This window comes from Crocodylus siamensis, chromosome 6, assembly GCF_052110815.1.
Source record: "Crocodylus siamensis isolate JL-2025a chromosome 6, ASM5211081v1, whole genome shotgun sequence".
Taxonomy (NCBI): Eukaryota; Metazoa; Chordata; order Crocodylia; family Crocodylidae; genus Crocodylus; species Crocodylus siamensis.
The window spans coordinates 84,656,864-84,674,342 of NC_143400.1; the positions used below are offsets into that span (position 1 = coordinate 84,656,864).

Consider the following 17,479-nt stretch of genomic DNA (forward strand, 5'->3'; position numbering starts at 1 on the left):
CGGACAGGTCAGGATTGGAAATGACAACTACAGTCCTGGCCAGCAAGTGTCTGGCTTTCCATACAATAGGAAGTGGTCACTCCTCATGGGAAGACAAGAGAGGAGGAATTCAGAATGACTGGCTGGAAACTTCTGCAGCTGAAAGTGGACTGGAATGATTCTTTGGGGAGAAAAAATATTATAAACACACAAATACACATACATGCTATTCCACAGGTTATGGGCCTGCTTTAATTCAGTACAATATGTAGGGATATTTAGATAATCAAATAATGTTTACCTAGCATGATTAAACATCAGCTCATGTCATGACGACAGTCTCTAAGAAACTTCTGTTTACCACAAAGTGTTTTACTTTTAATCCTTGCTGTGACTCTAGCAGAGAGGGCCTCCAAGAATGAAGAGCTTATATGAGGTTACGGGATGGGTACTTAGTTCCTTTGGGATTACAAGCATTTTTTCTGGAGTTTTGGCTTTTTTTCCTGCTTTTTCTTACAAGCCTTGGTTTGTTGGCTGGAGTGTTCGAATTGCCTGTCCCATCTGGAATGGAGCTGTGGTAGGCAGAACAAAAATATTATCGGAGAAAAAAAAGTTATTGAGATGCAAAGAAAAGAAAAACTATTTCCTTTTCTTCTTTCTTTCTAATTAATATAATTTCCCCTTTTTTGTTTGTTTGTTTGTAGAGGTGTCCTTGGAGTCAAATGAAATTATATACAGGAGCTTCAAAAGATTTAACTTTGCAGTAAATATTGGCATATTGATTGTTTCATGATGTTTTCAGTCAAAAACTTTTGCTTTTGGAACAAAAACAAAACATTCACTCTGAACCTAATTCCGATTGCAGTTACACTTGTATAAAATGTGACTTAACATACTAGAGCAGTGTTGTTATAATTGAGATAAATTTGGTTCTCTCTCCCAGTAATCAGCTGGGGAGGGGGTTCCCCCCAAAGGTTCATTGCCCTTTAGCTCCTTCTATTTTATGTTTTAAACAATGAAATCAGAGATATACATGTGGGATAAAGCTTAAGAAGGAAAAAGATTGTGCAGCTATAGTCTAATGAAACTTTCATCATCATTTAAGAATCTAGCTTCAGACCTGACATGTGCCTCCTAACTGAAGTCATCTCAACGCACAGGGTAAATTAGAGCAGAGGTGCACAAAATATCGGTAAGGTTGTCTGTAAAGGGTTAACAGACCTAGCTGGTCTTGCTGCTAGGGTGGAGTATAAAGGAAGGGGAAACTGGGCCAGAAGGGGAATTAAGGGAAGGGTGGGTCTTCTCCCCTCCTGGATGGTTGAAGTGGGGAAGGTCTCTCAGGAATTATCATCCAGTGGTTTTGTGTTCATTTGATTTTGTTTTTATGATTGTTTTCAGGATAATAACCCAGCCCTGAGGAAAGGGCTTTAAACAGAGCCAGGTTTGGAAGCTTTATTTCCATACTTTGGCTGGTGAAACCACCCGCCAGTTTCTAATCTTCATGTTACAGAATAGAGGCAGCTATGGCCACTCAGTCAAAAGTATGTTACTTCCATGGTTCCCTTAAATTTGTCAAAATTAGTGAAGATACTTGGATCCAAATATATATACCATACACATCAAAACTGTGGGTCAGACTGACCAAGGATGCCATTCCTTATAGCTAGCATAATCCTGTCCTTGGCACCAGCTTTTGATTGCAATTCCAGGGACGGCTTTCCTTAAAACTTTGCCGTTGACAGGACTGAAACATGTACAAATGATATTTCTAACATAGCATCTGGTTCACTAAAGATGCCATGCCTATTTTTTCAGCTGCTTACCCCTTCTTGGATTTGGTACAGTCTATAGAGAGACGTGCAAGAACAGAAAGCAGTTTCAATTTAGCAAATTAAAACCAATAAGTGTTCCCAATCTAAATCCCATTTCATCTGAGCCTCTAAACACCCCCCAGCTTTGCCTCACATTGGTTCCCACAGCTCCTTGAATTACTTATCCCATTTTCCTACTGAAAGACCACATTTTTTAGCAATATTTAAGCAGAGCTTCCCATTCCCTGAAAAGGGAGTTCAGTTTTAAAAAGCAGATGGAAGAAGACAGTTTTGTGTCTAGAAGCTGGCAATGCTATGGCCAGATTTAAATGAAGAAATGAATTGTTACATGAATGAGTAGATGTGCTGCAGTTAGCAAGATACTGTATCATGGTAATAGAAAGTAATGCAAGGAATTCTTGGGTTTGGACCTGCCAACTGCCCTAACAGCACCTCATTCATCTTATTGTACAGCCACAAGCAGTGTGCGCTAAAGAATACGCAGTGATAGAAGTGACAGATGTTGACAGCAGCTCAAGGAACAGGATGATCTGTTGAAACGAATTTCCTAAATAATACCACATCACATGCTTTTTGTGCATTACAGATATAGATTTAGGCTGCATTTAGCATCTGAGGTCCAAAGCTTGCTTCCTCCTGATGAAGTCAGTGGAACTTTGCCATTAAATACAGTGGGACCAGGATTTACCCATCATGAATTAAGAGCCAGATTAATTCATTTAGATACTGTCACAAGCCCCTCCAGGGTCTGGAGCTTCATGGGGTGTCATGCAGATTTTCTGGTGTTTATTTCACCAATATGGCATGTGTGGTCTTGTTGGAAACCCAGTGCTATGCTGCATCCATTTATACTGATTCTATCATTAGACAGATTATGTTGTGCTGTCTATATGTATCTTGGTCATAGTTTAATCAATAGAATAGAGGGATGTATAATTAAAGATAAGAAAATAGGTGTAACTGCTAAGTCTTTGTTGCTATTGACATGAGAGCAAGGAAATTGCTACTCCCAGACGCAGGCAGAAGGAGACATCATTGAGTTGGGCACCCAAGGCACTGTCTACAACTAATGGGGAAATCAACTCCTCTATAGCAAAAGCATCTAAGAGAAATGGCTCATCAAGGAGAGGAATGCCAGGTGTCCCATGGAGAGAAATTTCTGGAGGAGACCCACAAGGAATTGAGACAATGCTGGGGGTTGGGGGGGGAGGAGGAGGAGGAGGAGTTTGGAAAGAGGGGAAGCAGGGAAAATAGAGGGGAGCTGGCTCAGAGGTCTTTGGATTTTTCCCAGGCTGGAAAAGGGTCTAAGGCCCCAGCAGCCAAGGCTGACAAAAAAAAATCAGCACAAAGGAAGGCTGATTTCTGGAGATAATGGCAGGACTCTCTGAAAGCTAGCTTATTGAGAGGGTAAGAAACTGTACATGGCATTTTTGTTCTCCCTCTCCAAACTCAGGAGCAAGTTTCCTTGTATAATACTCTTCTTCTATAGAGTAAATGCTTTTGTTGTTTGTCTCCTTACTGATTGCTTGTAATAAGGGGGGTCTCTAAGGGGTAGTCCAGGCTAACCCCTTCTATGAAATGAAAGACTTCTGCCACAATGCAAAAGCAAGGCTGGCAGAAATTCCCCTGCTGCAGCTGTGAGGTCCATTATAAAGGCAGTGGAGCGGACGCTTATGGGGATAAGGAGTTATCCCAGGGCTAACCTTGGTCTGTTCCCTGGGACAAGCAACAGGACAGTGGGGAGAGACGCAGCACTCTGGGGGTACTCTGCAGCCAGGTGGGGCAGATATCACTGACTTTTCTAGACATATCAGGTGCTCCTCGGTCCCAACAACGCTTACCAATCAGAGCCTATTGGTATTTTCAAAGTGCTTTAAGCACTGGTTGTGGCTTTCAGCAAACAGCATCCTCATCTATAAGGTGGGACACTGCCATTCTGCTCCAGCTGGGTTAATAAGCTCTTGCTAGAACCTCGTATAAATAGTACTGGCATGTGGAATAGCCTTCCCTGAGGAGCTGGATATGTTGAGGAGAGCAAGAAAGATAACATGGAGGATAAGGATGAGGAGGAAGAGGAAGACTAGCACTGATTGCCCAGGCATCTGCCACCAGGAAGGCCTAAAACAGCAGCCCAGAGGTGTGCAGGACTGTAGAGTCTAAGGCTAGCTACAGCAGGGAGCTTTCTAGAAAACACAAATAGTTTGTAAGTCACTGGTGGAGCCGATAAAGACACAGGCAGTGTTGGAGGTAGTGCATTATGTCTGTTCTGTGCAAGCCACTAAATGCAGACTTTCTCCCTGGGGACTGCAAGGCTACAATGCCTGTCACATATATCCAGGCATTCAACTCTGGGGTAGGGCTAGCTTGGAAAGACATGCTGGGGCTAGTGTGACTCACATCTGCTTTGGCTCTGCGTTTAAAGTGGGGTCATGACTACATGGGAATGGCACTGCCAGAAGCAGTGCAATTTGGAGGACTATGAGCATTACTGGGAAGGGGTTGGAAACACAAAGCTGCATATGCCTGGAAGAGAGACTAGACATAATGGAGGTATCAGGGCAGGAAACAGAAGGGACTGGGTGCCTGAAAAAGGTATGCAGAGGCTGGGTAAGGCTGCAAGACTTACAGTTTCTGGTGGATTACCAGAAGGTGGCCCATGGTAAGAGAGAATCAGCCCAGAGCAGGGCTGGGAGTGGAAGCTGAGCAGCTGATGGTAAAGGGAGGATCCACCATCCTCCCTCCACCATCTACAATTTACAGACTGTTCTCAGGATATGGACCAAAGCAGAATCGTGCACTTGGTGCGAGTTCACCCATGGATGGCTGTCCCGCCAGGAAGTATATGTACTGCATGGCACGATGTGAAATTTGACTCACCATTCTCTATCTCTCGTGGCTGTACTTCATTGTCTGGGATCAGAGGAACAGTTTGTCCTGCCAGTGGCCCCACAATACAGGAAAAACACCAAAAGGAGACTCCAAAGGGAGAAGACTATACCTTTCCCTTTCTCCAGCATGGACGGGATAGTGGCAATTGGCCTTGCAACATTAAAAGCTGTAACAACTAACAAAATGCAAGACAGAATTGCAAGAACTATTGTTTCAGGTTGCAAAGGGCCTGAACCAACTCTCATCAATTCAGGGCTGCCCGTTAGACAGGACAGGATTCTAAAAAAGCCAGGGTTTAGGGAGTTAATTGACCCCATTGCAGGAAAAGGGGAGAAAAGAGCTGCTTGCTAGCTCTGGAGGTTCTGCTAGCCAACAGCCTGCGATGTGTGGCACTGAGCAGAGAAATACCTGCTTCCCTTTAAAAAATTGGCTATAAGTCCCTGGAAAGCCTCCCATTGGTTACACTGGACCAGACTCTTCAAGCACAACTGTGAAAAAGTTCTGCCTTAAGAAATAAAACAAAATAGCAATGTATAAAAAAAAACCCAGTGTCAATCTTACAGCAATTTAGACTTTGGGATAGAAAATAAAATTCCTTGCCAGAGTATTTAAAAACAGACTGGAAACTGATCATCTAATAGCTTAAACTATCTGCCTGGAGCTAAACCAGCAGGGGTGAATAATCCCTCCCCTGCTTTCATCCTTCTTCAATTTGTTCTTTGTTCCATCAAACACATGTGCGTTAAGTGTAAATTGAAGGTCTCTTAGCTGGAAAAGCATATTGTGAAAAAGCTTTGGTTCTCATCTCATAGTGTAGCCTCAGTATTACAATTGCTCTTAATAGTTACTCTTATTTTGTTGTATTATTTACTCTGGCTAGAACCTGGTAGGATCCCTTGTAAGCTTTAATTCTGATGAATTTAGCCAACAGCCACTCATGACTCCAGATGTTTCTGATTTTGACCATGGGAACTTTATGGTATAGATATGCCAAGAATATAACTTCAGGCTCAGCCTCAGGAGAAGCATTTTAAAATTCTTTAAATCAAAAATTCAAAATAGAAAGTGCCATGGAAAGTCAGCATGCCAGAAGTAGAAAGCAAACCACAGGGCTGTATTGCTCAAAGTTCTGGGGTTTCATGGACACAGTCTTCTACTTGTGCAAGTGCCCAGATCATGCTGCTTTCCGATCTGCTCATGCGCAGACTCATTTCAAGCACATCTTCCAGCAATGCTCTCACTCCCCGATGTTAAACTATTCAGGGCAAAGAAATATATCCAATATTCATGTATCCTGGCAGAAAGTTAAGAACAGTGAGCCAAAGTCACTGCCAGTAGGTTTAACGTGAATGGAGTGGTGCCTGTTTACCCCAAATAGGGAAGAGCGCTGTCTCCCATACCATATTTGGCCCTGGATCAATGGCAAAGATAAAATGAGCATGCCCAGCTTTCCCCTTTATCCCACATTCACCCTGTTTGATAGGGTATATAATCCAAGTGGCTACCTTCGTCTCCAGAAGGGCAGAATGCCCCTTGGTGGAATCCAAAGTCGTCCCCTTTCCAAAAGATTGGCTTTCTTTCTGTACTTAACTTCTTAGACCTTCAAGAACCTCCTGTTGTTCTAGTTCTCTTTCCTTTGAGGAGCACATCCTCCTGCCTAGTATCTTAACTTAATGAGCCATATCTGCTAGCTCTGGTACGAGTCTTAGCATAAAGTTATTATGTTCTGAAAATGCCTGCTGGTAGTGTGGCTTACGGTAAAGCCTTTCCACCCTCTTACATAGTTCTTCTTCCTAATGAACTTTACATAGTGGTTTCCTTCAATAATTCAAGAACATAAGTAGAACAGGAGATACCACAGCATCAATCCATTTCATTATGAACAATACGCGCCAATATTGTGGTCACACTGCACAGAAAGAAATACAATGCTACGTCTGAGTCCATGAAAAGTGCAGGTTTCCCTTGGTTTATGCTGTACGTGCATTCTTGGAAAAAGGTGCATAACTCGAATTCACATAAAGGGAACCCACTTTGCAATGTAACAAATAGGGATACGTTCCAAGGCCTTGACCGTACTGATGCCCAGACCCATTTCTACCACTTTTACAAGACAATTTTGGTACTCACCTACAGCAGACAGTGCACACAAGCACAGGGTGGTGGTGAATGTTACTATAATGGGGATGGCAACTACAGAAACACGTCACAGATCCAGACAGGATATTTTGGCACATGCCACTCCCACAATGCACTGCACAAAGCAGCTGATTGCGGGCTTCCACCACACTGATTGCATGAGAATGAATTTGCCTCGCCTATAACGAATTTTGGGTATAAAAAGGTCGTTGCATAAGAGCGAATTTGCACATACAGAGCCTGCATAAAGCAAGGGAAACCTGTAAAGTTAACTGTACTCCCACACTTCTATCATTGAGCGACCACATGCTAGTTCTCCTTATTATGTGATGCAGTGCTTCCTCGTCAAGGGAAATCTTGCACATAACTCCTGCAGATGACATTGTAACAGCAGTACCCTGCGAGAGAAGAGTACAACAAGCAAGCTATTCAAAATAAACCATTGTGAAAAGTGTTGGTGTTATTACAATTCTTCTGCAAGCAGAGCAGGCATTATCATTCTAATGAGAAGGGATGACAGGAACGACAACTAGCACAAAAGAAGGTCATTCTCATAATGGTTCATTTTACCCATTCTCCAAGTAATGTTCGAAATAGGTTTTCTTTGCTGAATATGTTGGCTTTGGGGGAATGGAGACAAAATGTTCCTTTCAGTTGGATGCGTCTGACCACACTGAAAGTTGAACCAGACTTCTCTCCTACCTGGACCCCTTCTATTCTCACAGCATGAGATCCTTGGACTCTGTGCTACAGGGACCAAATATCCTTAAAGCAACTCTGAAATGCCTGCTGGGAAAAGACTCCTCCATACTGAGATTTCCAGTGTAGCTGGCTTTATCGTAACCCTCTTCTAAGGTAGAGACATGTTAGCACACGGCAGGAGAGAGGATGATAAGCATGCTCCTCAGCTGGCAGAGCTGCTACCTTGGAATTGCTCCAGCTGGCATTAACAGTGGGTGCTGCAACAGCCCCTTGCAGCTATAGGGTTAGGAAAGACAAAAGATGACTTAAACACACCATCTGCTCTTCACTAGCGCTGCCCCAAAAAACAGAAGAAACTTGTGTATCCTAGCAGGCTAATTTCAAAATCGTACCATATAAACTTATTCAGCTCATGCCATATGCAGTTACCACCCCTCCCCTCCCCTCCCCTCAGACATGTGCCATCCCACCAGAACCTCCATTGTGTGATATGCTTCGTAGGAGCAGAGGATGGCCCACCGAGTAGTGGCAAACGATGTTTGTGCAGTACGTCAGAATCTGAAGTACTACTATTAGCATTACAAGTCACCACATGTAACTCTCCGTTTCCCCCCACACAGGCTCTTATTGCTGGCGTGCTTGTCCTTCTGGCTGACAGACAACACACGCAAAGATCGCTGGTAAACGTACGCTGTCATTCAATATGGTGTCACATGCAGTAGAACTGAGGAGTTAATCCAAATCATACTTTCAAGAAGAAAAGCATATTTGCTACTCAAGCTGTGGATCAAAAAAAAAAACCAAACCAAACCATACATGGCTTACTGTGGGCATGATTTAAACGTTCTACCAGGAGCCTCCTGGTCCCAGAAATATTTCCGGCCTTTAAAATGCAGACTTTTTGAGTATTCAAGGATAGAAGTTAACTTTTTGAAAGGCCACCCACTGTAATGGTACATGACAAATGCATACATAAAATACATCTGCTCTAATTTATTCTTGGAGTATTTTTAGCAAAATCTGGTTTCACTGATTTTTTTAATAAGTGGCTTATATGACATTTAGTATGCTTATTTTCCCTTCCATTATGTCTCTTATTTTGGTCACAGAATAAGAGACGATAGAATTTTTATGAAGTCTGTTTTCCATGTTGGAAGTAAAGAAACAGGAAGGTTCCCTGACTCTTCTATTTAAAAAGCTTTTAGCAGATTTCTCTTATCAGTCAGAAAGTAATAACATGTTTCTGTCTTCTTTTCAGTGGGAAGCTAGTTTCAGTTTTGGAGTACTGAGCATCACAGGCAGCTCGATTCAATTTGCTGTTGCCATTGCAGCCACCCTCCTGGGTCCATACTGCTACTATTCTTTTGCGGGGATTGCTGGAACCAATTATCTTGGTTACGTGGTTCTCATCCCTTTTCCCTACACCAAATTCACAGCTATCTGCAAGGACCCATTGTCCTACGAGTGGTACTATCTAGTTCTACAAATACTAGACCTTTGCTCCAGTTTTGCTATGTTTTGTGCATCTTCAGCTTTTGTCTTCAAGCTCACTGTAAGACTACTCCAGTTTGGACATTTAAATGTGAGTATTAATCAGTGATTAATTTAATGCTGTGACTCTTGCTACCATATATGTCACTCCTGCTCAAGGGGAAACCAGATTGTGAATTCACTTTATTCCAGCTTTACACATCAGTACTGAAATCAGTAGAATTAATTCAGATATAGGCAACTATATACTTATAGTATATACTTATTCCATTTGAAAGGAAATAAGAAGTTGACTTTCAGCATCCTTTGCACCCAAACACTGTTTCAGCTAATGGCAATATTCCTTTAGTATATGCAGCAAGGCGTTCTCATTACAGGGCTCTCATTCCATCAAACAGAGCCTTTCCTTGCACTTTAATGGGAACTGAACCTGACCCATCAGATCTGCATAGCAGATTTCAGTTTTCATCCTCCCTTATGACTGAAGTGATGGCTGGCTATACCACATAGCTAAAGCCAGAGCAGACACTGATGTGTTACCTGAGTAACAAAGCAAGAGGTCAAAAGTCATCAGTTAAAAGGTATCACCCCACCCTAGCCAGAGCTTTCTTAGGCACCAGCTTCTGAAAAGCACGAGAGGACTCAAAGCTGAGGTACAAGCCATATCAGAACAAACCTCTGGGTAATAGGGACTATACTATACTAACACCCTAAGCCATACCTATCAAGTGTCTTTCATAACTTATTCCACTGATTTCCAAATCATATCTAGATGCAGGTGAAGTGGGAGAGGTCAGATGGGATCCATTAGACATTAGAAAACCTTATCTTTGTTAAAGAAAAGAATCCCATTTTGTTTCAAATAAACCTCTTTTGTTTTTCCCTTCTCCGCAACCTTTATTCAGAGCCAGTTCTGCTCCCAGTGAAATAATGGCAACATTTCTGTCAGTCTCAGCAGGTGCAGCAATAGATTCCTTTGGGGCATACGGAAATCGAGTGCAATAACAAATGATCATTGCCTGTACCACTGCCGTCAACCTCAGGCACACCATGGTATATTTGTATCAGACATGTCTCAGCTCTGTCAAAAGCAGATTGTAAACTACTTGAAGCAGGGACTGTGCCTTCTTATTTGGCACTATTGGCACTTAGTGAATAATAAATCATGTCATATAAATGGGTATTGAATGGTTACAAGCTTAATGAGAAAGTTGGAAGCTCTAAGCCTAGTTTAAAGTAAGGGTAGAAAGGCCAAAAGAGCATGCAATCTGTAGTGCTGGACAGCTGTTGAATTTCATATTTCCCCTGAGCTATATTAATAATGTTCATCATTTTCATGCCCTCCGTGGTATTTTTCAGAGGATATGAATTGATTCTTTGTTAGTTACAGACGCAGCTTCCCTTCCAACATGCTTCCATTGCACATTTCCCCATCCCCTGGTTCCTGCATTCAGCTGCAGTGTTAACCACTTCTCGACTACTTCACCAAGAGCTTCCTGTAAAAGCTGAGCAACCTGGCCCCAAACCAGCAATTAAAGCACATGCTTAAATCTATGCACATGAATGGTCCCAGGAAAGACAGGAGGACTATTTGCAAGGTTGAGCATTTTGCTGGACCGTGACTAGAGAGCTAAGCCCTTGGCAGAATCAAGACTCAATTGCCCAAAAATTCTCTCCCAAGCACATAGTCAGTATTTTGCATGGAGACTAGACACAACCAAACACCTAAGTGATCCAGCAGGCTCAAGACAGGTCCAAAACCCCATCCAAAACCTGCATTTCTGAATCCACCCTCAAGGAGTTACGAGAGCTTTATTCATGGATGAGGCTGAAAAAGAAAATTTGAAAAGTGCAATGCCAAACCAATGCAATGAGCTCAGTTATGACAAAACAGTCTTGCCTCCCCGTACCTCACTCAGTGCTGCTCCAGATCATTAGCAGTATCTGTGCACGGCACCCAAATACAGCAGATCGTTTAGAAATAATATAGCCTAAAGGAACAGCAAGGAAGCGTGCCGACCTGACAGTGGGATCTCATTTAACAAGCACAGATTCAAGTGTGGAAATCAAATATGAAACAGTCGTAGCCAGCACTGTCTACATTCTTGGAGCAGCACTGAACTTGCAGAAAGAAAAGAACAGAGACACCAGCCCAGACACGCTCCAGCTGTCTGTAACTAGCGCTTGCCTCCTTCATGAAATATAGCTCTTCAGCTTGTTTTCATTTCATTATTGAATGTTATTTTTGCAACTCAAAAAAAACAACAGAAGGAAAGTATTCTTCAAAATACTTTAGGTTTTTTCTTATGATAAGTATATGAAAACTAGAATATGTCTTTCCTTTCTATAAGAGATCCAAGTAATCTAAGTATAGCCTTTAAAATGGTGCACATGAAGTCTACGGTATTATCAGTCAAGCATCTGTTTCCCAAATAAGCCCCCCACTCTTTCTCAGAACCAGCAGCATTTGCGTAGCTGTGGTGGTTATTCTCATAATTTGTGCTCATTTAGTATTGTGCAACATGCAATTAAATAGCCATATAAAACACCCACAGGTCAAGCTACTCCTGCTCCAGGTAGCCTTACATTTTACACATTTTCTTGCAAAATGTTGCAGCCCTCTTCTTTTTTGAACGCTTATTTGCACGTTCTCTAGCATTCAGTTTAGGTAAGCTATAGATATCTACTGGTCAGGCAACAATGAACTCAAAATACATATCAGGCATTTCATGAATTTATTACAGCCCTGAGCCTTTCCTCCATCCCCCAACCCCGGAGAAAGCCGGTGAGAAAACAGCTCAGTAGTTTTGTTTTGAAAGCATTCACAAGTGTTTGTTTTTTCCTTCACCAAATTTTGCTCAGAGGAGAAAAGCCAGCACTGTCACCCGACTGCACACCTGGGGAAACTCCACCCCACCCAAGAGACGCAAATCATTGCTACATTAAGATCAAGCTAAAAACTTACGAAATAAATAAAATCATGACCTTGCAATAGCAGGAACTAATAGACTTCAACTGAACCCTCATTCTGTTCTCAATAGTCCTCAGGCAAAATTAATCTAGCAGTTTATATGTACCAATATAGTTAGATGTAACAACACATTCTTCAGTCATAAAGAATTTCATTTTCTAAATTGCCAAGGGCGTTCAAAATGATGAAGTCAATTTTACCTATTTTTTTTCTAGGGACAAAGACATGTATGATAAACCATCATTTTAGGACATTTCTGCACATCTCTTGGACTATGATAGTATTAGTCTTTGGTAGTACACTTTTCAGTTAACACGTGAGTATACTGTTATTTATTTTATTTCTCCCTCAAAATGTTTTTTTTTTAATAAAGAGTTGGTTGCACTGCTCTAAATGTGAAAGTTTTAAGCCTTAACCAAGGTTACGAAGTAGATGGACAATACTGAATATCTACACCGAGATTTAAAAAACCCAACCAAATAAACCAAAACTAAAGTTCCACTACTACAAATACATATCCATGTATTTGTCTGCCTCTGCTCTATCTGTTCTCTCTTTGACAGGTGCCCTCACTCTCAATTAATGATGACTGAAGTATATATTCAGCCAACTCAGAAGGAAAATAGCTTACAGCTTCCACCCAAATGCATTCAGCCTTTACAGCAAACATGTTCCTCTAAGAGGCTAGGGACAGACATTCAAAAAGCTAGAGCCTGAATTGATTCAATCTTTGCAGGTTGAGTGCGGAGGGATTTAAACCCCCACCCAGGCCTGGAAGAGTAAGAAGGAAGCAGCCCTTGCTAGGCTTGTCCCTGAGGCCAGACACTGGCTGGGGCAGCACCTCAGGCAAAGAGGGAGCAGGGGGTGGGGATGAAATTCTCCTGTCTCTAGGTGGGCACAGGACCCCTCTGCCCAGCTTTCCCTCCTGCTCTTGCTTAGGCGGTGGGCAGCCCAAGCTGGGTCTGTATGGCCAGATTGCTCATGGCTCCCATGCCCAAGCCAGCTGAGAAGGGCCCCTCCCAACCCACTGGGGCGGTATGGTAGCCCAGCCCAGTAGCATGCTTAGGACCTGGCTGGGGAGCAGGCTTCCTGGGCCAGCACAGAGGTACTAGGGGCCCCGAGCTCGGTAGCTGCCACCTCCCTGCCTTGTGCGGCACCAGGGGCTGCGGCGCACAACCAGCTGTGGACTGGCTGGCGCTGGGAGTGGCTGCCCTGCCCTCCTCACCTCTGGCTGCCACAACCACCTGTACCAGGCTCACCTTTCAGAGCCTGGGTTGAGTCCCAGGCTTCAGATCCCGCTGTTTTGATTGGTGGGGCCCATGTACCGATCAGGAGGCAGCAGGAGAAATAAAGTCTTGCCCCTTTCCTGAGGGGAGGGGGAAACGAGCTCCCCCGGACCTGACTGAAGACCGTAAACTGCCAGGTCCAGAAGACTTCGGGGCGGAGCCCTGGACTGCATAAAAGGAGCTGCGTGCGCAGCACGAGGGGAGATGCTGCAAGGGATTGAAGAAGAGCGGAGCAAAGAAAAACTGGGGTGCTTTTCTTCAGTGGGAAATAGGCCCAAGGCTCCTGAAGCTGCCACTGGAGGAGCAGCCATGGGAGTGATATGAGACTGCTTGGCCTGTTGACAGGGCACAGGGATGGTATGTGGAGAGCCAGCCCTGGGAGCAGCATGAGACTGCTTGGGCCCATCATGGCGCACAGTTCGGCGCTCAGAGTCCAGGCTTTGGGAGCTGCAAACAGCAGCTTGAGCCTGCAACCCCAGCAGGGCCTTGGGGCTGCAGTGAGGTGGCTCAGACCTCATCTCCCAGCAAGTGGCCAGGTCCCACGGCGCACGGGGTGGTGCATGAGCCTTGGGAGCCAGGGAGCAGCGGAGCCTGCTTGGGTTAGCCACCTGGCATGAGGATGGCTGGCCAGAGCCTGAAGGGCCCGGCCTGTGCTAAGAGAGCCCTCGGTGCCAAGCCAGGGCACAGGGAAATGGTAGTGCTGCAGCGTGAGGCTCAGCACCTAGGAGCCAGTAGCAGGGTGCAGCAGCTGAGAGGAGCTGAGCCCTTGGTGCCCAAAGAGGGGCACAGGGTGGAGAGGAGCCCAGCGGCAGAGGAGAGGTGCCTGGAGCGGCCTGGAGAGGTGTTCCAGCAGAGGAGACCCCATTGAGCTGAGCCCTGACCATCGCCACCTGAGGGAGCATGAGTCATTGGGCCCTTTGGTCCCACAGGGGAAAGACATTTGGGGTGGGCAAACCCAGAAAAGGGGCTGGGTGAGCAGCCCTGCCCCCCTCATTCAAGGCTCTAACGGGAGAGGCCCTTGGTGCTTCCTGGATGCCCCCCCGCCCCAAGGAGCCCCACTGGAAGGAGGACTATCTCTTGCCATGGGTCAGGAACTATATCAAGGAATAGATGTTACTAAGAATGTTCACGTTTGCGCCTTATATTTTGCAATTGAAATGTTGTATTGTGATGTTGTAAATAGTGTTATTTAGGGTTTGACATTGGTTAATGTTTGCTGTGTAAATCTATGTATATGATATTTAGTCTTATGTTTATGTATATTATAACTCAATAAATTGGATATAGTTAAGAACTTTGGTCTCGGGCTAACTCTATAGAGGAAAAAGGGATCTACTCGAGATTCTGGCATCCCTCTCATGGCACCCCCTCTCGCCTACCCATCCCATCCTATTGAGAATAGGGCACACCCTTGGGCGTACCTGGGTTACATTTTGGGGGCTCGTCTGGGACTTGGGGCAGGCAATTTGCTGCTATAGGCGCTGTGCTTCTCTATAGAGGTCCCACCCTAGAGATATATTGGACCCTAGTGGTTCCTGGGCTTCAGGTACTAGGGACGCTGCCTCCTCCAGACTGGGTCTCTACTCCTACGGCAGGTCCTCAGACGTAGCAGAATCCCCAAAGGATAGGGCTGTTGATAAAAGACTGCGTAATTTTTCAGGAAGTATCCCCATTCCCCCTGGAGAAGAGGACTTTGACGCTTGGCAAGCCCACATCCAGGAGACCTTGTTAATGTGGCAAATCCCTGAGGAGAAAAAGTGGTGTTGACTATTGGACGTACCCTTGAGTGTACCCGGGTTAATACCATGCCACTCTGCATGTGGGGGCAGGAAACTTCAGCCTCACAGCTTCTGCCCAGTGTGTGGAGCTCTGGCTCCAGCTCCTGCCTTGGAAAGTGGAAGGTGTCTGAGTGAAAGGCATCAGGAGCTGCAGATGGGACTCCACGCGCTGGGCAGAAGCCACCGGGCCTGGCAGGGCTATTTTTCTCCCCTCGTCTGCAGGTGTGGCTCCTGTTCGTGTCACACCACACAAGGCCACTTGAGGCAGGGGCGCTTCCTTTAGCCAAACCATTTCTGCCCAGCTCAGATTGAAGCAGCTGGGGTGAAGGACGCTCCCCTGCCCTGAGCGGTGCTGCACAGTGTGACAGAAGCAGGAGCCACAGCTGGAGGTGAGAGAGGAAAAACAGCCCTGCCAGGCCCAGCGGCTTCTGCCCGGCACATGGAGCTCCAGCTGCATCTCCCAGACGCCTTCCACCTTCCAAGGCCGCTGCGGGCCGGAGCCAGAGCTCCGTGTGCTGAGCAGAAGCTGCCGGGCCGAAGCTTCCCACCCCGCACCCAGAGCAGCATGGCGTGGTCACGGCGGCAGCAGCAGCTGGAGGTGAGGGGGGCAGATCAGCCTCCCTAGCTGGGCCAGCCCACAGCTGATTGTGAGCCGGCAGCCCTGGGTGCTGCACAGGGCAGGGGGTACGTGGGTTGCTGCCGGGCTTGGGGCTTGCTAGCACCTCCAAGCTGGCCCAGGAAGCCCACTCCCTAGCCAGCCCCTGCCTGTGCTGTCGGACCAGGCTGTCACGCGGCCCCAGCAAGCTGGGAAGGGACCTGCACCCACAGGCCAGCTCTACAGGGCCCTTCCCAGTCAGCTGGGGCTCCATGGGCATGGGGAGCCACACAGTCCCTGTGGCCTCAGCCCATGCTGCAGCCCTCTGGGAAGGGCCCGAGCCCTGCGGCCCTGCCTGGGCTAGCCTCTCCACCTCCTTCAGCGGTGCTCATACGCCGTCTGGGCTCAGCCCTGCAGCCCCAACCACTGGTGAGGCAGATGGATGGCGGGGGCCACGCTGGCCATCTCTGGTCATGCTCCCTTCCCTGCCACTGGAGTGGGAAGGGGGAAATGGGTGATGGGGGTGCAGTCCCCAGTGTGTGTGTGTGGGGGGGGGGGGAATAAAGCCCCTCCCTTTGCCTCAGCAGACCTGGCTGTGACCCTGCTCCTGCTCAGGCTAAAGAGCAGAGGGGCCAGGCCAGCCCTGCTCTCTGCAGCAGAGAGCACAGCCCGGCCCAGGGCTGGAAGTCATCTGGGATACAGGGGACTCTGATTTAACTTTAGCCAGGAAGGGGTGTGAGACAGAAGTTGCATAAACCAGTTTGACCCTAATCGATTAAGCCTGATACTACATTCAATCAGGTTTATCTTAAACCAGTTTCGGCCATTTCAAAACTGATTTATGTGCAGTGAACTTAGGTTCTGTTACAGGTTTAAACCAAATTCTGATCACTTAAACCAGTTTATGTGTAATTTTTGTCCCTAGCCACGGAGTATATACACACTTTTAAACCAGACATTACATGGTGTAGAGCAGTAGTTCTCTAGCTTTTCCTTCCGGGACCCATTTGCAAAGGTTCATGGCTTGTAACAACCCATACCCTGCTGGCCCTACCGGTCCATGACCCACAGTCCCCACTGCCCTGCTCCCCCACCCCCAGGGCCATGATGGTGTCCCTCACTCCCAACCCGCAGACCCTACCCCCCCCAGCCCTGCTGGAGGGGCCCCCAGTTGCCCCGTCCCACTCGGGCTGGCATGCAACGGTTGTGGCAGCTCATGCGGGTGGCAGCCGAGCAAGTCCAGCCCCAGCATGGGCTGGAGGAAAGAGGAGGGGAGGCCTGTGGCAGCCCCTTCCCTGGGCTGGGGCTGCTGCACTGTGCCAGGCAGCCTGGTCACGGCCCCTTCCACTGCCCGAGCAGCATCTCCCAGGCACCCTGCCCCCGCGAGCACCCAGCCTGGCTCCGCGGCTCTCCCCCGTCCCCTTCCCCCGCTGGAAGGGGCAAGCGCCTTCCTGCCGCCACGCTGCCCTGCTGCAGTCTCAGCGCTTTCCCGGGATCAACACTTCTCAACCCGTGGCTTGCCACCCTTTGAGATCTTCTTGGGACCCACTTTTGGGTCACGACCCACGGGTTGACAAACGCTGGCGCAGAGAACAGAAATATGTCAGTGCATACTGCCTCCTATACCTTCACCTGCAAAGCTGGGGTTACAAAGGTATTTGGGGGATCCTAGCTATATTTGAAAGCTGCTTAAAAAGAGAATATTTTGGAGCGACTTAATTTTTTAGCATTCATAGCGTATCATTTTCCTTTCATACTATTCTTAAATCAAGTTTTTCATGAACTGAAAAGGTTTTCCTACTAAGATATGGTTTTAC

General features: G+C 46.3%; 1 protein-coding gene across 1 annotated transcript; it reads left to right on the forward strand.

The window, feature by feature from the left end:
* The first annotated feature begins 397 nt into the window (after window positions 1-397).
* On the forward strand, window positions 398-12,793 carry TMEM212 (transmembrane protein 212). The gene is made up of 4 exons (XM_090054169.1): window positions 398-556; window positions 8,162-8,221; window positions 8,800-9,123; window positions 12,219-12,793. The coding sequence occupies exons 1-4, from the start codon at window positions 398-400 to the stop codon at window positions 12,234-12,236; spliced, it is 561 nt and encodes a 186-aa protein (XP_089910295.1). The 3' UTR covers window positions 12,237-12,793.
* Window positions 12,794-17,479: the final 4,686 nt, after the last annotated feature.

Coding starts and splice junctions, on each gene's coding strand:
- TMEM212 (XM_090054169.1), top strand. CDS start 398: ATGAAGAGCTTATATGAGGTTACGGGATGGGTACTTAGTTCCTTTGGG. Junction 557..8,161: donor CCATCTGGAATGGAGCTGTG/GTAGGCAGAACA, acceptor CCCCCCACACAG/GCTCTTATTGCTGGCGTGCT. Junction 8,222..8,799: donor AACACACGCAAAGATCGCTG/GTAAACGTACGC, acceptor TCTTCTTTTCAG/TGGGAAGCTAGTTTCAGTTT.